Below are 14248 nucleotides of genomic sequence, written 5' to 3' on the forward strand. Positions count from 1 at the left end.
CAACATTCAAGTCAGTAGGGTGTCTTTGCACATGAAGGATTGAATTTAAAAGTCTTGAGTTTAGAGGTTGAACATTCGATATCCTAATTAGGGCGAACCTGATATATTTTCGTAGATTCCGTTGACCAACTGTGATGAATGATTGAGATGACGCGGTGTAAGGTACAAGCTTAGATGGATCCGCACATGATGATCGTTAGGAGGACAACTTTCTATGATTACGTATCTTCTGACACTGACATATCCTATGATGATTTGAGGATCGTGTATCGAAAGTGGGTTTTTGAAGTTCAGGAGAACCGCGCTTGTTTAGTTGATTTCTCCACCCCAGACCTCAGCTGGGAAATGTAGGCATGGTGCTTATATAACTTTCCTATCGTTTAGCCATTTGCGGCAGTTGGATTGCTTCTCAACTTCTCTCTCTCTATCTCTAGGATTTTCAGTTATTGAGATCTGATCAAGGCTTACTGAAACTCGATTCCCAAATTCGAGACATTTTCAAGCCCTAAAATTAGGGTTTCCGTGATGCTTCACAATTTCTCTTCGAGAAAATGAGAGAACTTCAAGAAATTATAGGAAATTCCCTTTCGATTTCACCTGTTCCGATAGAAGAAGCTTTGGATTACAATAAGAATTTATCTGGTTGGCTTTTTAATTGTCATGGTTTATGGTATAATCTTTCTTTGGTTGTTCCATCAGCTATCTTCATTGGATACTTAGGTTTTCAAGCAAGGAAAAGCTTCACGAAACTCTCTCATGGCCGATCTTATATTATGATTTCTTATTATGGTCTTCTTTGGCTTGTTAGCTTGCTTAATCTAGCTTGGTGCGCTTTTCAGGTCTGTCACTTTCTTCAATTTTGAAAATAATACAGTTCTGTTCATATTGAGTTAGGGTTTGTTTTCTTGAGTTTAATTGCTTATTTGGGATTGAAAGGTTGAAACTTTTGATTAGTGTAGATAGATTGTTAGGTCAATTTTTAATTGCTATTACAAGGTTACTGTTACTAGATTACAGTTTGTTTAATATTATCCCCGATTTAGACTGAAATAACAGCTCTTTTGAAGTACTGAGATGATTAAAATCTTCAAACTGAAAATCAATTTTAACTCTTTTCTTGTTCTTTTAGATCAACTGATTCATATATCTGTGTTCAGAGTTCTTCTTCCCCTTAATGAATTGATCCGTGTTCTTAAGTATATGTTGTAATGTTTGTGTGGGAGTAGTTCAACGTGGGAAGACGATACTTTAGTTACCAAGAATATAATATCTATGTCGTCTCTGGTTATGCTAACTTAAGAACTTAATATGGTGTCAGAGCTAGGCCCACAGGTGATAAGTGCATATGTATAGTTGTGTACCACGACCCAATAAAGACACATGTTAGGCGCTAAGAACCCCATACGTGAGGGGACATGTGGGAATAATCCCACTTGAGAAATGGGCACTATAGTAACCAACAATAGAACATCCAGGTCCAATCCACTCATTGCCATTTGTTTTGAGTTAGATGACCACAAACTTAACAGTTTCTGTACAGCAATTTCGATGTTTATTATTCGTTCTCGATTCACTAATCCAGTCATTCCCTTGGATAATTCGTTTTTGGTTTGGTTATCTAGTGCTCATGGATTTACATTTGTTTGTTACTTGACTGTTAGATTTGTGTTTATATAGGCATGGGAATGTACTCCTGGAAAGGAATCTGCTTGGAATTTTCTGTCTTTGTTTACGACGTCTGGAATGCTGTTCTTGGAAATTAGCTTGGTAGCATTCTTACTCCAAGGAAGTTACACAAGTAGCTTGGAAGCTTTGACACACACTTTTGTTGTCTCAGGTGCTATTGTTGGGGCTGATATACTTCTCAAGGCAAGTCCCATTTATCAATGTAATATAACATTATAACATTTCAGGCTTTAAAACATGGTCATAAGTAACTTGAAGATTATCTATCATTCTATCTTTTAGATCGGTTAGTAATGAAATTCGATTTTTGGGATCTTTGGGTGAGACCTGCCTAACTAATACCGTGTAAGTCCAGTATAGTTAGAAGCTCTGTGGTTGTTAAGACGACTTCAAATTTCGGTCTTGTTTTTTTGCATTTCCTGCTTCAGTTTCAGTCTCGCTGTGAGTTGGTACTACCACAGCAGTGAGGATCCATATCAAAGGCAAATAGGTGCTATTTTAATCAATTTGTTTTTTGTTTGCCAAAAGAGAGATTCCAGGTTATAGGTTTCGTCAAGCATCACTAAATAGTTTAACTTGTATTTGGTAAAAATTAGTTCCCAGCTTTTAAAAAAAAACTTATATTGGGTAAAAGTAGAAGCACATTTTGGACCGATGAAGGTACTTAGGAACTTTCATAATTACACTATAGTTTGCCTTACGCTATAATTTGTCCAGGACATCCGTTAAAAGGTTTGTTAGTACTAAAATCTTTACTCTGTCCAGAAGCTTACCAAAGCGAAGGTTGATAGTGGCAGAAAAAAAAAGACAGTGTATATATTTGGAGAAGGGAGTCATTTGAATGACCAAATTGAATGGATGTGTATCTTCATTTGGTGCCGTTCTTTTTGCAGGCAATCTATGTATTTGGTTTTGGTGTACCTTTGTTCATAGACACTGATCAAACAACAAATAAAGTGAAATGGGGTTTACTGCTCATCCACAAGCTATTACTTACCTCAGTATATGGCTTCATATTGTACATGCACCATTCAAAATGGAGAGAAAGATTACCTGGTAAGATATCATCATCAATTTATCATCATCATATTTCTTATTGTCCATAGTTTGGTCTGTCAGCACAATTGTTAAATTCGGAACCTTCTAAAATGGTGGCCGATCTTAGTATGTATCAGCCCAGCTTTTACAGCCAAACTTCCCCACCGTCACCCCAATTACGATTAAACTTATGACTTTAAGGGTTCTTCAATTTCTATTTGCAGCAAGACCAGCTTTCTACAAGTACATTGTTATGATGTTCGGCTTAAATGCCATAGCACTTTCTGCATGTGCTCTTCTGGGAACAGGCGCTCTCTTCGGTCTGTGGTATGTCATTCATCTCACTATCCCTAATAGCAACAGTTTTATTGCAATCCTTTTAGCGTAATCCTGAACTCTGCTTTTCTCTCTTTTAGGCTGTACAATTTGACGACCATCTGTTATCACGGTCTTTACCTTCCTCTTCTATACTCAACATTCCTATCAGATTTTTTCCAGGTAGTTAAACACTTGCTCCAAATTCTTCAGTTCCCCCCTTTTTGTGAAATGGATCTCCCTTTATCAACGAGATCGATAACTAATCTAGGTTTTGTTTAATGTGCTTAGGAGGATGATTTACATCTAGAAAATGTATACTACTCAGAGATGAAAGATGCAGGTTTCTTCGATGATGACTGGGACTAAGAAGTTAACTGCAACTCAGTAAAAGCTTCCTGTAATCTGCACTGGTAAAACAATTTCTTTCCTCTTTATCAGTGAAGTTATACTGTTGTAAATAAAACTTGATTTTAGTTTGAATTCAAATCAACCTAGATGAGGTGGTATATAAAACTATAGAATTGTATCTGAACTTCGTTGTTTCTTCAAGTTTAATCCGATGCAAGAATCTGTTTTTTTTTTAACGGGTATGGGTTTTCTTGTGTCTAGAGAATCTGATTTCATGGTAGATGACATAGTAAAACAACCATTATGCTCTTGGGACACATAAAAAGCTGGTAAATTGGTAAATCGAGATAATTCATTTTTCCAAGAATTAATATGTTCCTATTTTATATTTTCAATTTTTTTTAGTATAATTGATAAGGATTAAGAAATGATACAAGTACAATCAAAAGTCTAGAAAAGAATAAAAAAAAGGCAGAACTTTAGGGCATTTTAAAACATGTCAAAGCTAGATTTTCTATGAAAAAAGTGAGTTTAGGTGTATCTTGTGCATCTATAAATATTATTATCTTTATCGAAGTAAGCTAGAAACAAAAAAAATCAAGCGTACGTGTGTATCTTGAGTAAGTCCGTTGTTTTCACAGTAATTTTCGCAAGAAGATTTCTTCAACAAATTATGTATAGTTAAGCGTCATAGTAATGTTATTGACGTGGTAGAGAGCTCGTAAATGATCTGGAATTGCCTTTGCATCCTAAGAAGGAAGAAATTGACCACCAATATATCGAAACTAAACTAAGGAGACGAGTGGATTTAATAAATTGTAAAGTGAGGTGATGCGATTAGCTGAACTGAAATAGGCAATTCTACTTTTCTACAAATTCATTTCTTGTGTCCCAAAATGCCAAATGTTAAGTAAGAAATGTCCACCATTTTATTGTTCTTAGTTTTGGAATTGACTCTATGGGCTGACTGTAGTGGGCCAGATTCTATGAAAAGAAAAATCCTTCCTTCCTCTCAAGTCTCAACTCAAGGGCGAAGACTTCAAAGTCTAGAATCTCATTTTTTTGGTGCCAAAAGTTTTCCCATCTTGTAAATGCCTTGTTATAACATCTCTCCATTACCCATTAGTCCATTACCATTAACACAACCCCTCCTCCTCTCTCTCTCTCTCTCTCTCTAAAAAACTTCATTTCCCTCTCTCTCTCTCTAGAACTCTCCCCACCCATACCTTCTTTAAAGACACCATTAGTTTCTTCAATCTTGTTAGAATCATGTCTCATGGGGTTTTTGTGTTTCTAGTCCTTATGTTGGTAATCATGACTAATCCCTCAGGTGATCTCATCATATATATTATTATCTTCTTAACCTTTTCATCCTTCTCGGTTTTTTTTCAAAATCTAACACATGCATCTCTTTTCTCTCTCTTTGTTGTTGTAGATGGAATAAATTGGTGTGTTTGTAGGAGTGATGTGGGAGATCCTTCACTACAAAAGTCATTAGATTATGCTTGTGGAGCTGGAGCTGATTGTGGACCTATCCATCAAGGAGGTGTTTGTTTTCAACCTGATACTGTTAGAGCTCATTGTTCTTATGCTGTCAATAGTTATTATCAAAATAAAGGTCAAGCTGAAGGAACTTGCATCTTTACCAACACTGCCATCATTACCCAAACTGATCCAAGTAAGTTTCAACATTCATAACCCCCCCTTTTCATCATTCTTGTGGAAACAGATTTGGGTAGTATTTTTTTCTAAGTCAGATATGAATGCTAACTCAAGGAGGAGGTCTGAATTGACTCGAGTCAGATTTCAGTCTGTCTAGTTTTGTCTTATGTGTGTTTATGGATTTATTTGAGTCCATTTGATTCAGATGAGTCAGATTCAGACAATGAGTAAGTTTTAATCCTGTCTTCTTGTTTTCCTTTGTGTTTTTTAGGCACTGGTGGTACTTGTGTTTATCCCTCAACTGCAAGGTACAATTTATTTTCTTTTTTATTACCCTAAGGTCCCCTAACTTGCGATTTTTCACAAAAAAGTCCTTCCTTTTCCCATCTTGATTTTCTTGATGTTCTTGTTTTTTTTTTTTTTTTTTGATGAAATTCTTGATGTTCTTGTTGAAAGACCTTAAAGTAAAGTTATAGCGCTCATACTTGTTTTTGAGTGATGGGTTCAGTTCAAATCACACAATAAAACCCTAGATATAAAAAGGCTGTTTGCTCTTTGGCTTTTGTCACAACTGATAAAAAGGGAATTCTTTGCTTTTGTCTTGTACCCATTTATTCTAAGCTTTTTATTGTAGGGTAAAGGTTTGTTTGGTTTTTGTTGTCAATATGGTTTCTTTTTCTCTTGTATGACAAAAAAAGTACTAGTAGTATTAGAGAATATTTTTATAGCTTCAACTAAAAAAGTAGGTTAACTCGGTGTGGTTCGATAGTGGGTTTATTGTTAGGCTTTCAAATATTCTTGCCATTGAAGTTTACCCCCGACCGTTTAAACGTCAGGGTTCATTTGTTTGCTTACTCAAAGGTCGCGTAAGTTAGTTCAGATTATTACAGTTTTTAAAATTAAATAACCGGATAGGGCATTAGATAAATGTTTTCGTTATTTTTAACTTTTCATTCCTTACTTGGAACCTTATTATAAAAAAAACAAACTATTCTGCAACAACAAAAGAGGCATAAAAAGCATGGGCTTGGACTTTGGAATCTGGTCAGGGAGGAGTACCCTTGGCATTGTCTATGACACAACATTTCATTGAACTTACTAGTTCCACACTCCCTAATTTACTCCAAAGTATACAAGGAAAGTGATTGGTCAGCCGAAAGTCAAAACAGACTTTGGGAAGAAAATGAAATCAACCGCCAGGATTTGAGGGTCAACTCTCTCTAGATTCGTGTATTATATCTCGAATATCCTGGTCGTTATATCATTTTCTGCCCAGAATTTGTCTCGCCTTCCGGTGGTTGTAACAGGCAGGGTCGATACTGCGTGGGGTCCACCAAAGGACACTTCAGTGGGATCCAACAGTCTTTGAAGGCGAGATCTTAACTCGTGAGCTACAACTTGATCTTTTTGTTGGGATCTAGTACGGACCGTGGGCACTCGGCGTTCGATGTGGTAGATCAGCTCGAGTACCCACGTGCGTCTGGGCCGGCCCTAGTTCCACCCCTAGATAGACTGCTGGTTTTTGGGTGTTTCATTTATTTGTGTTTACTTGCAGCCTTGCAGGAAATGGTACTACACCACCTTCAACTACAGTCTCTGCACCTGGCCCAGAAGGAAGTAGCAGCAGTAATGGTGTTAGGGTTTTTCTCAGGAAGACTGAATCACTTTTTGTTATTTTTGTAACTCTGTTACTAGTTTTCATCAGTTTCTAGTTGAAGGAAACAAATGACATGATGGTTGGTGTAGGGTAAAGATGAGTAGTCAAGATTGGTTTTGGAGTTGTGGGTTTAGGGTTTGATGCTGGGTAGAGAATTAGAAATTCAAATATGGGTATAGAGAATCTTTGAGTAAATTTTATTTATCATTTCTTTGTTTCCTCTTCTTTTAAGAAACAATGTATGACTGATGCTTTGTGGCATACAATTTTGGTTAGGGCATAAAGACTTTTAAGTCAACCTAATTTTGCCCAATTGACTTGATTAGGCTAAAATACTACCGATCCAAATTTTGAAATGTTTGTGTTTCCCCTCACATTCATCTTAACTTCATCTTTCCCTCCATATCCTCCACTCTCTCCTTTCCCTAGGACAAAGACGAGGAGAAAGAGAGGAAAAGATAAGGGGAGAGAGGTGATGGCGCGAAAGAGAGAGGTGGTGTGGTGGGAAAAGGAGAAAGATAAAGAGAGATAAGGGATGGTGGTGGGAACGGTGAAGTGAAAGTGAAGATGACGCGACGCTACGTTTGACACACCTAAGGGCAAAATGAGAAGTGAAAAACTGACGGTAACGTTGACACACCTAAGGGCAAAATGAGAAGTGAAAAACTGACGGTAACAATTGGCGGACGGAAAGACGGATTAGGGGGCCATCTCGGCATTTCGGGTACTTTAGGGGGGGCACGTGGAAATCTGGTCAGGGGCCATCAGGAAATAACCCTAAATGTAGGTAAGTTATACGACTTTATCCTCCAATTGGAAAATTAAACAAGTAACTATATATATATTTATACATCTGAGAAAAATCGGTAGTTTTTTAATTAAAATTAAATTGAATATATTGGGTTAATTAAGAATATATTATTAAAATAGTACTTTAATTTATTATAGTTAATGTACTAAGATAGTGAGGTATCTGCCAGTTCTACATGCAAATTTGTATATCTTGCCAAATACCAATGAACAAAAGTGTGATAATTTCTTCTTGTAATAAACTCAACCAGGAAAAAAAGAGCAAAAATAAACCCTAGTTTGGAAGATATAGCCATATAGGTGGTGGCCTTTGTGTTTCTTATACTTGTTTTAGAATTTTGGAGGGAGAGTCTGAGAGAGAGAGAGACTTACTTTCCTTGATGGTGTTGCTGAACAAAGCCAAAACCCTGGGCATGGAAAAGTATGATCAGGTGAAATGATAGTAATGCCAGTAGTATCAGAAACAGATAAAGAAAATACAGCCAGTCCCTACTAAAATGGGCCTAACTTGGGCCCATTGGTTAAATAGGTATAGTTAACGCGCCAAGACGGGTTGAGCCCATATCCAGCCCCCATAAAACCACCAAACCCTTCCTAACCAAGTTTCCAGAGTCTTTGAGATGATGATTTACGGGTGTAACGATCTTGAGCCCCGACAGTTCTCGCTATTGTATATGTTTTTGCCCTCCAGACCAGAGCCCAACGGGCACAGAGGCCACAAAGGCTCAGTGAGCCCATCCAAAAAGCCTCGGCGCCATTTTCTAAGCTTGAGGTTGTATCTAAAATCAAGGCTACATATTGGTGCAGACTTACCTGTTAAATAGCTTCAACTTTAAGTCTTTGATCACTTCGAACAAAGTCGACTATCATTTTGGCAGCAATGTCTGGTGTCTCCACATGAGGAAGATGTCCACAATTTGGAATTTGATGCAGAATTGAGTTTGGAAGTTCAGAATTTAGTCTCTGCATTTTAATAAAAAAATGTCATGTTAGTCACATTCAAGTATTCAACCATACGTTCATTTTACGCTAATTACGACTTCCAATATGTATGAAATGAACAATAAAACAACCATATTAGCTGATCTGACATGTACACATCAGCTGCAATATTATTCGGATTTTGGGTTTTTTTTTTTGGTAAGATTTGTACAGATGGTGTAATATAAGCTAAAATTCGGATAAAGGCATGAACTAACCGTGGCAAGTGTATTGCTGATAATCTGATCGTCCTCGCCCCAGATGATTAGTGTTTCCTGCTTTATCTGTTCATCAATAGAACTACCCATAGCATCAGAAAATATAAACATAAACTAGCCCTAAAAAACGCCTGGACAAGAAATATCGTTTTCGTTTTTTTTGGAAGTTAACATTTTTATAATGTACCTGTTTTATTTGTTCACTAACACGATAACCACCACTCATCATAAAATCAACTGTTGCATCTTCCCACCAAGGCAAAAAGCAATGTAAACGTCCGACCTAGAATAGAACACGATATTATGAATCCCATTAGATTATATCTTACCTAAAAACATAGACGGAATTGACACATTGTTCATCAATGAGTTTTTCTTGAACGAAAAGCAGAAACTTACATTAGTCCAGTCTAAACTGGTACTGAAAGAAATTTTATTGAAGGCTAAGAAATTCGCGTACCATCTTAACGGAAAGCTCTTTAATATAGATACCTGATGATCAATAGAGTGTGAGATCAAGATTTAGATGCTCGAATCAAACGAAAATAAAGATTTATGTCTAAATAAAACTTAATGTATAGTTTTCTTGACACTCCGAGAAAACTCGACGTATTTCATTTGGTTATTTAGGTACGTCCTACAATTTCTTGAAAATGACGATCTTAGTTCTTGCATTCACATAATAGGGAAAGACAAAGACTCACCCCAGCATAAGCAAATGATCTAGGTAAATTGGATGATGTTTCGGTTCCTTCGGTGTAGACACTTGCATCAATCAAAACCAGCTTCTCCACCTTCAGATTTAAAAGAGAAAAAATATCTCATAATTCGGCCAAATACTTATAATAAGAATTTCCCAACATCGTGCATTTTCTTCTATTTTTAATAGATCGGGTACAAAAACTATCGACATTGAACCCGAATGATGCACAATCGACCAGTTCCCACAGGATACTGATCCACCCAGAGGTTAAGATATTCATGAAGCAGTTAAAAGGAAAACTTACAGCTTCTGAATGGTTGAAGGCAAAGTCAATCGCCACAGCGGCTCCCAAACTTGGCCCAACTAATATCATAGGCTTCCTGACATAGGACTTCCACAGCTACGATAAATAGATAAGATAGGCCAAATTAGATTCAAAAAGTTCAAAAGAATACCCACCATGGATGGTGAAGCTGAACAAGACGGCCACTAGACGAGAAGAGTTAACGAAGATTTGGACAAAGAATCGTTAGGATTCCAGTAAATAAGGTAAGGGAGCTTTCCCGGCTAAAAATATATGGAGTGTTTGATATAGTGCTTGACAAATGTCGCACAAAATTCGTATCATGTCTCACCCGAGCAAAATTATATGTTTAAGCCATGATAAATGAACTCATTATGAGAGTTGGGAACAAAGCGATGGGAGGAAGAAATACCTGATATAGATGATTGCGCTTTGATGCCACATTGCATGAAGGCAGTGTTCCTGATATCGTTAAAAACATAACCAGTTTATAGCATTCAATAGCTACCAAAACTGAAAACTTATCCTCAGTCAAGTTGGGTGTTAAGATCAAACAGACCTAAGTCAGAGAAACCCCACCCAAGAATGTCGAAAGCCCATGTCTCTAAACCAGCCTCCTCAAGCAATGGATGTGTATATCTCCATTCTAAAATAGAGCTGAAGAATAAGATAGTATGAACCACTAATTTTGAAGTATGTAAACAGTAACCATGTAAATTTAATACGCACCTGTCGAACCCATGGAGGAGAACCACTGGATTTGCCTCATTCTGCACCACTGGCTTCACACAACTACTGAGGATAGAATTCGATGAACTAATCTGCAATCTCAACTAAACACTTACAAACAAATATCGAACATATTCCAGGTAGAACACAGAAAAAAAGAAAAGAACAAACTTTCACAAGTTCACTCAATTATCACATTATGTCAAATTCACCTAATATGTCAAAAATCTCAATGGTGTGACCATCACACACTATCACTTTAAGGACCCAAGCCTTAGTAGTTATCGATGTTGACCCGTTGTACACAACGAGGCCAAAGCCAAGCCAATGGGTTTCGTTTCTGGCAAAGGCTCCACGAGCCGACCAAGAAGGCCTCAACACTTACTAAGCTTAAGTTAGCACCTATAGCCGATGACGAGAAGACGAGAAGTCGAGAAGTAGAGAACGCTCTCTGAGGTAATGAATTTTTCAGCAGATATACCAAATCCCATCTTACCAATTCATCCTAATGATGAATTTTTCTAAACAGAAACTTGCTTATGCACCAAGAGAAAAGGAAGGATAAGAAAGAGTGAAAGACCAAAACAAACACTTCTCAATACAAATTATATTTATAGTACACTAAAGCAAACATCACTCCACAAACTATAAACACATAATAAATAAGGCCTAATACCTGTACAGGTAGTCTCTCAATTCTTTTGGCCAACTTTCGAGCAAATGGGTCTTTGATTTTCTCGACTTCTTTAGGAAGAAATGATGGAAACTCATCTCCCAAAACCTGTAAATCCCTTAAATCTCTGCTTGTTGACATAATTGGAGCTGAACCCATTGTAGCAAACATCATCATATTTCTTTACCACCAGCTATCTCCTATTTGGTGCCTGGTGGATCTTCCTTCAATGGTGGAATTATAGTATTGGGTACTTGCAATTCTTTCACTACTAATGGATGGATATGGCCGTTCATGTTCTATATATCTCCTCCTTGGAATGAGAAAGGCCAATATTATATTACAAGAGAAACATTCCAATCCAAATATGTGGGCAAAAAAAATTTGCTGATTCTCAAACAAGATAGTTTTTGTGTTACCAACCGTTAAGTATATTAAACTGGAAAAATGTATCAATAGTGGGCATTTGGTCTAGTGGTATGATTCTCGCTTAGGGTGCGAGAGGTCCCGAGTTCAATTCTCGGAATGCCCCAATTTTTTTCTTAATTTTTAGTTTTCTAGCGTATTTGGTGCAGACTTACCAAGAATGATGGTTACCCGAGGATCAGAAATTAAAAGATACTACTATTACTGCTTCTATAGCGGATCAACAAAAGATAGGAAACCAGCAGCAGAGAAGGGAAGAAGAAGAAGAACAACAACAAAAGTAAATTTCTAGGGTTTCTAAGAAGAAGAAGAAATATCAGATTTCATTAATGGCTATGGCTGCTCTTAGAAGAGAAGGAAGGAGATTAGCGCCACTCATATCTACAACCACAATCAATACCACCGCTCGATCATCATTTATTTCAGAGTACGTCTTCTTTCAGATCATCTCCTCCCTCTATAAATTTGCTTACTTTTTTTTTATTGTAATCTGATAAGCACTTTCATTTCGTATCGCAATCAAGAATTGAAAACCATATCGTATTGTGTTTGCAATTATACCGTGTGAAGTTTTTATGTCTATGGCGAAGAATGTTGTCTTTGTTTCTCTTTCAAATTATAGCTGAATTCACAGGGAATTGACACCATTTGGAGCACGATCAATTTCAACTCAAATAGGTAAAATCTCGTTCTTTTATACTTGTTTTAGTTGGCAGATTAGGCTGATCGTTTTTGGTAAATATTGTATTAGTTGCTACGCGGTTCCGTCCGAGTCGAAGTGTTGTATTGTGTGGCTCATTATTGTTTTGTCTCGTGACACAGTGAGAAACCGGATGAAGAGTGTCAAGAACATTCAGAAGATCACAAAAGCAATGAAGATGGTTGCAGCTTCAAAGCTAAGAGCAATTCAAGTTAGAGCGGAAAACTCACGTGGGTTTTGGCAACCATTCTCTGCCCTTCTTGGGGATACTCCAAGTACGTTTGTTATTATTGATTTGTTGCGTTATACTCTCTAAAAGCCTGCCATCCCCGGATGTGTTATCACTGACTGATAATGTTAAACATTAGGTTGGTCGGTCGCTTTTCTTATGTGTCTTATTTGTTTTTTCAAAAAAATTCAGGTGTTGATGTTAAGAAGAACATAATTGTCACTATATCCTCTGACAAAGGTCTTTGTGGTGGAATCAACTCAACATCAGTTAAGATGAGCAAAGGACTTCACAAGCTGAATTCTGGTACTAATAGCAAGCAGCTGTTCTGTTAATACTTCTGTGTTTAAGCCCTCCCCCAAGACTGGATGTCTTCTTAAGCTTATAAGTTATAGTCTTCTTTCTTGCATTCAGGACCTGATAAAGAAATAAAGTATGTTGTCTTGGGCGAAAAGGCAAAGGCTCAACTTGTACGTGACTCGAAGAAGGATATCGAGATAAGCATAGCTGAATTGCAGAAGAATCCTCTGAACTATACCCAGGTCTTGCTATAAGTCTAATTGATTTTTCGAGATAACTGGAGTAGTTGACTTGTTGCTCTTCTGACGCATGATTAAATTGTGATCCTTTCAGGTTTCAGTTCTTGCAGATGACATCTTAAAGAATGTTGAATACGATGCCTTGAGAATTGTTTTTAACAAGTTCCAGTCAGTTGTTTCATTTCTTCCAACAGTTGCAACTATTTTATCTCCAGAGGTAATTAGGGTCATTTTAATGGCGACAGCTTTGAATCCGCATCTCAAACTGTTTGGGTATTAAAGGTGGTGCATGGTTTCAGGTTATCGAGAAAGAAGCTGAATCCGGTGGCACACTAGGGGAACTGGACAACTATGAAATTGAAGGTGGTGAAACAAAAGCAGAAGTGCTTCAAAATCTAGCCGAATTTCAGTTTTCCTGTGTAAGTTACTTGAAAACATTTACTCCATATGTTGTTATTCTTGTTTAGAGGCTGAACCAAGTAAATTCTCTCTGCCTACAGGTCCTATTCAATGCCGTCCTTGAGAATGCATGCAGTGAACAAGGAGCAAGGATGTCTGCCATGGATAGTTCCAGCAGAAATGCTGGAGAGATGCTCGACCGTCTCACTCTTACCTATAACAGGTCTCTCTCTCTCTCTCATATATTCTAAACTCAAATTGTGTGACCCACATAGATAATTCAAACTGATATTTGGTCATTTTCTTTGCTGTTGGCGTAACAGGACTCGTCAAGCATCAATCACCACAGAATTGATTGAGATCATATCTGGAGCTTCAGCACTGACTGGTTAATCCCATTGAATATGCTTCCGTTAGATAATGCCGAACAAAAAATCATAGTAGGAACTATCTTCCAAATGCTACCTTCTTCCCAGTTTTGACAGTTCAGTCGAGATAATGTTGGATTGCTCATGTTTTCAACAACCATCACATACATATATTTTTTTTCCTTTTGAATAAAAGAAGCAGATCGTTTTACTTTGGTCTGTGTTTTGGGGAAACCCATTTTGGTTCCGAGGCATCCAGCAATTTGGGTGGGAAAATCATGGAAGGACCCAACTCTTGGAGGGTGGCCGCAATCCTCCAAAGAACAAATGTTCTTTTCCTCCACCACTGGCTGACTACCACCATGTCTCTCCTCTCTTACTATGCTTGAACCCCATCTCACTCTCTCTTCTCAAACTCTCCCTCTCTATAAAACCCTCTCTCTAAGCTTCAATGGAAGCT

General features: G+C 37.4%; 4 protein-coding genes and 1 non-coding gene across 9 annotated transcripts in view; 4 read left to right on the forward strand and 1 right to left on the reverse strand.

Annotated features, from left to right (window-relative positions):
- LOC147547940 (alpha/beta hydrolase domain-containing protein VTE7-like) overlaps positions 1–11502 on the reverse strand; it is a 64952-nt gene extending 53450 nt beyond the window's left edge. Inside the window, exons 1-11 of one of the 5 annotated variants that reach the window (XR_015238131.1) lie at positions 11131–11422; positions 10455–10558; positions 10285–10382; positions 10138–10187; positions 9726–9821; positions 9423–9512; positions 9118–9210; positions 8906–9001; positions 8719–8784; positions 8333–8482; positions 7873–7926 (exon numbers count right to left, since the gene is read on the reverse strand). Coding sequence is in view for 4 of the 5 variants with exons in the window: in XM_086670661.1 (XP_086526787.1) it covers positions 8336–8482; positions 8719–8784; positions 8906–9001; positions 9118–9210; positions 9423–9512; positions 9726–9821; positions 10138–10187; positions 10285–10382; positions 10455–10558; positions 11131–11304 (1014 nt within the window). In the remaining variant the exon portion in view is untranslated. Of the gene's footprint in view, positions 1–7627; positions 7927–8332; positions 8483–8718; positions 8785–8905; positions 9002–9117; positions 9211–9422; positions 9513–9725; positions 9822–10137; positions 10188–10284; positions 10383–10454; positions 10559–11130 lie in introns of those variants that run through there. The other 4 variants (XM_086670662.1, XM_086670661.1, XM_086670663.1 and 1 more) reach the window with 4 other exon arrangements.
- LOC147547948 (protein CANDIDATE G PROTEIN-COUPLED RECEPTOR 2-like) lies at positions 250–3624 on the forward strand. Its single transcript, XM_086670665.1, has 6 exons — positions 250–839; positions 1678–1869; positions 2580–2742; positions 2949–3051; positions 3141–3222; positions 3331–3624. Exons 1-6 carry the CDS (start codon positions 552–554, stop codon positions 3406–3408), a joined length of 906 nt encoding a protein of 301 aa, XP_086526791.1. The 5' UTR covers positions 250–551; the 3' UTR covers positions 3409–3624.
- Positions 4095–6916, forward strand: LOC147547949 (PLASMODESMATA CALLOSE-BINDING PROTEIN 2-like). Its single transcript, XM_086670666.1, has 4 exons — positions 4095–4720; positions 4826–5068; positions 5324–5360; positions 6608–6916. Exons 1-4 carry the CDS (start codon positions 4660–4662, stop codon positions 6762–6764), a joined length of 498 nt encoding a protein of 165 aa, XP_086526792.1. The 5' UTR covers positions 4095–4659; the 3' UTR covers positions 6765–6916.
- An 85-nt stretch (positions 11503–11587) lies between the features above and the next one.
- Positions 11588–11659, forward strand: TRNAP-AGG (transfer RNA proline (anticodon AGG)). The gene has a single exon. It is a non-coding gene; the product is annotated as a tRNA-Pro (tRNA).
- A 47-nt stretch (positions 11660–11706) lies between these two features.
- LOC147547951 (ATP synthase subunit gamma, mitochondrial-like) lies at positions 11707–14003 on the forward strand. Its single transcript, XM_086670671.1, has 9 exons — positions 11707–11980; positions 12188–12231; positions 12376–12528; positions 12675–12788; positions 12897–13024; positions 13116–13238; positions 13321–13440; positions 13522–13643; positions 13744–14003. The coding sequence occupies exons 1-9, from the start codon at positions 11883–11885 to the stop codon at positions 13811–13813; spliced, it is 972 nt and encodes a 323-aa protein (XP_086526797.1). The 5' UTR covers positions 11707–11882; the 3' UTR covers positions 13814–14003.
- Positions 14004–14248: the final 245 nt, after the last annotated feature.

This window comes from Eschscholzia californica, unplaced genomic scaffold (genome assembly GCF_041429995.1).
Source record: "Eschscholzia californica isolate CP2 unplaced genomic scaffold, dmEscCali1.0.p SCAF_3, whole genome shotgun sequence".
Taxonomy (NCBI): Eukaryota; Viridiplantae; Streptophyta; class Magnoliopsida; order Ranunculales; family Papaveraceae; genus Eschscholzia; species Eschscholzia californica.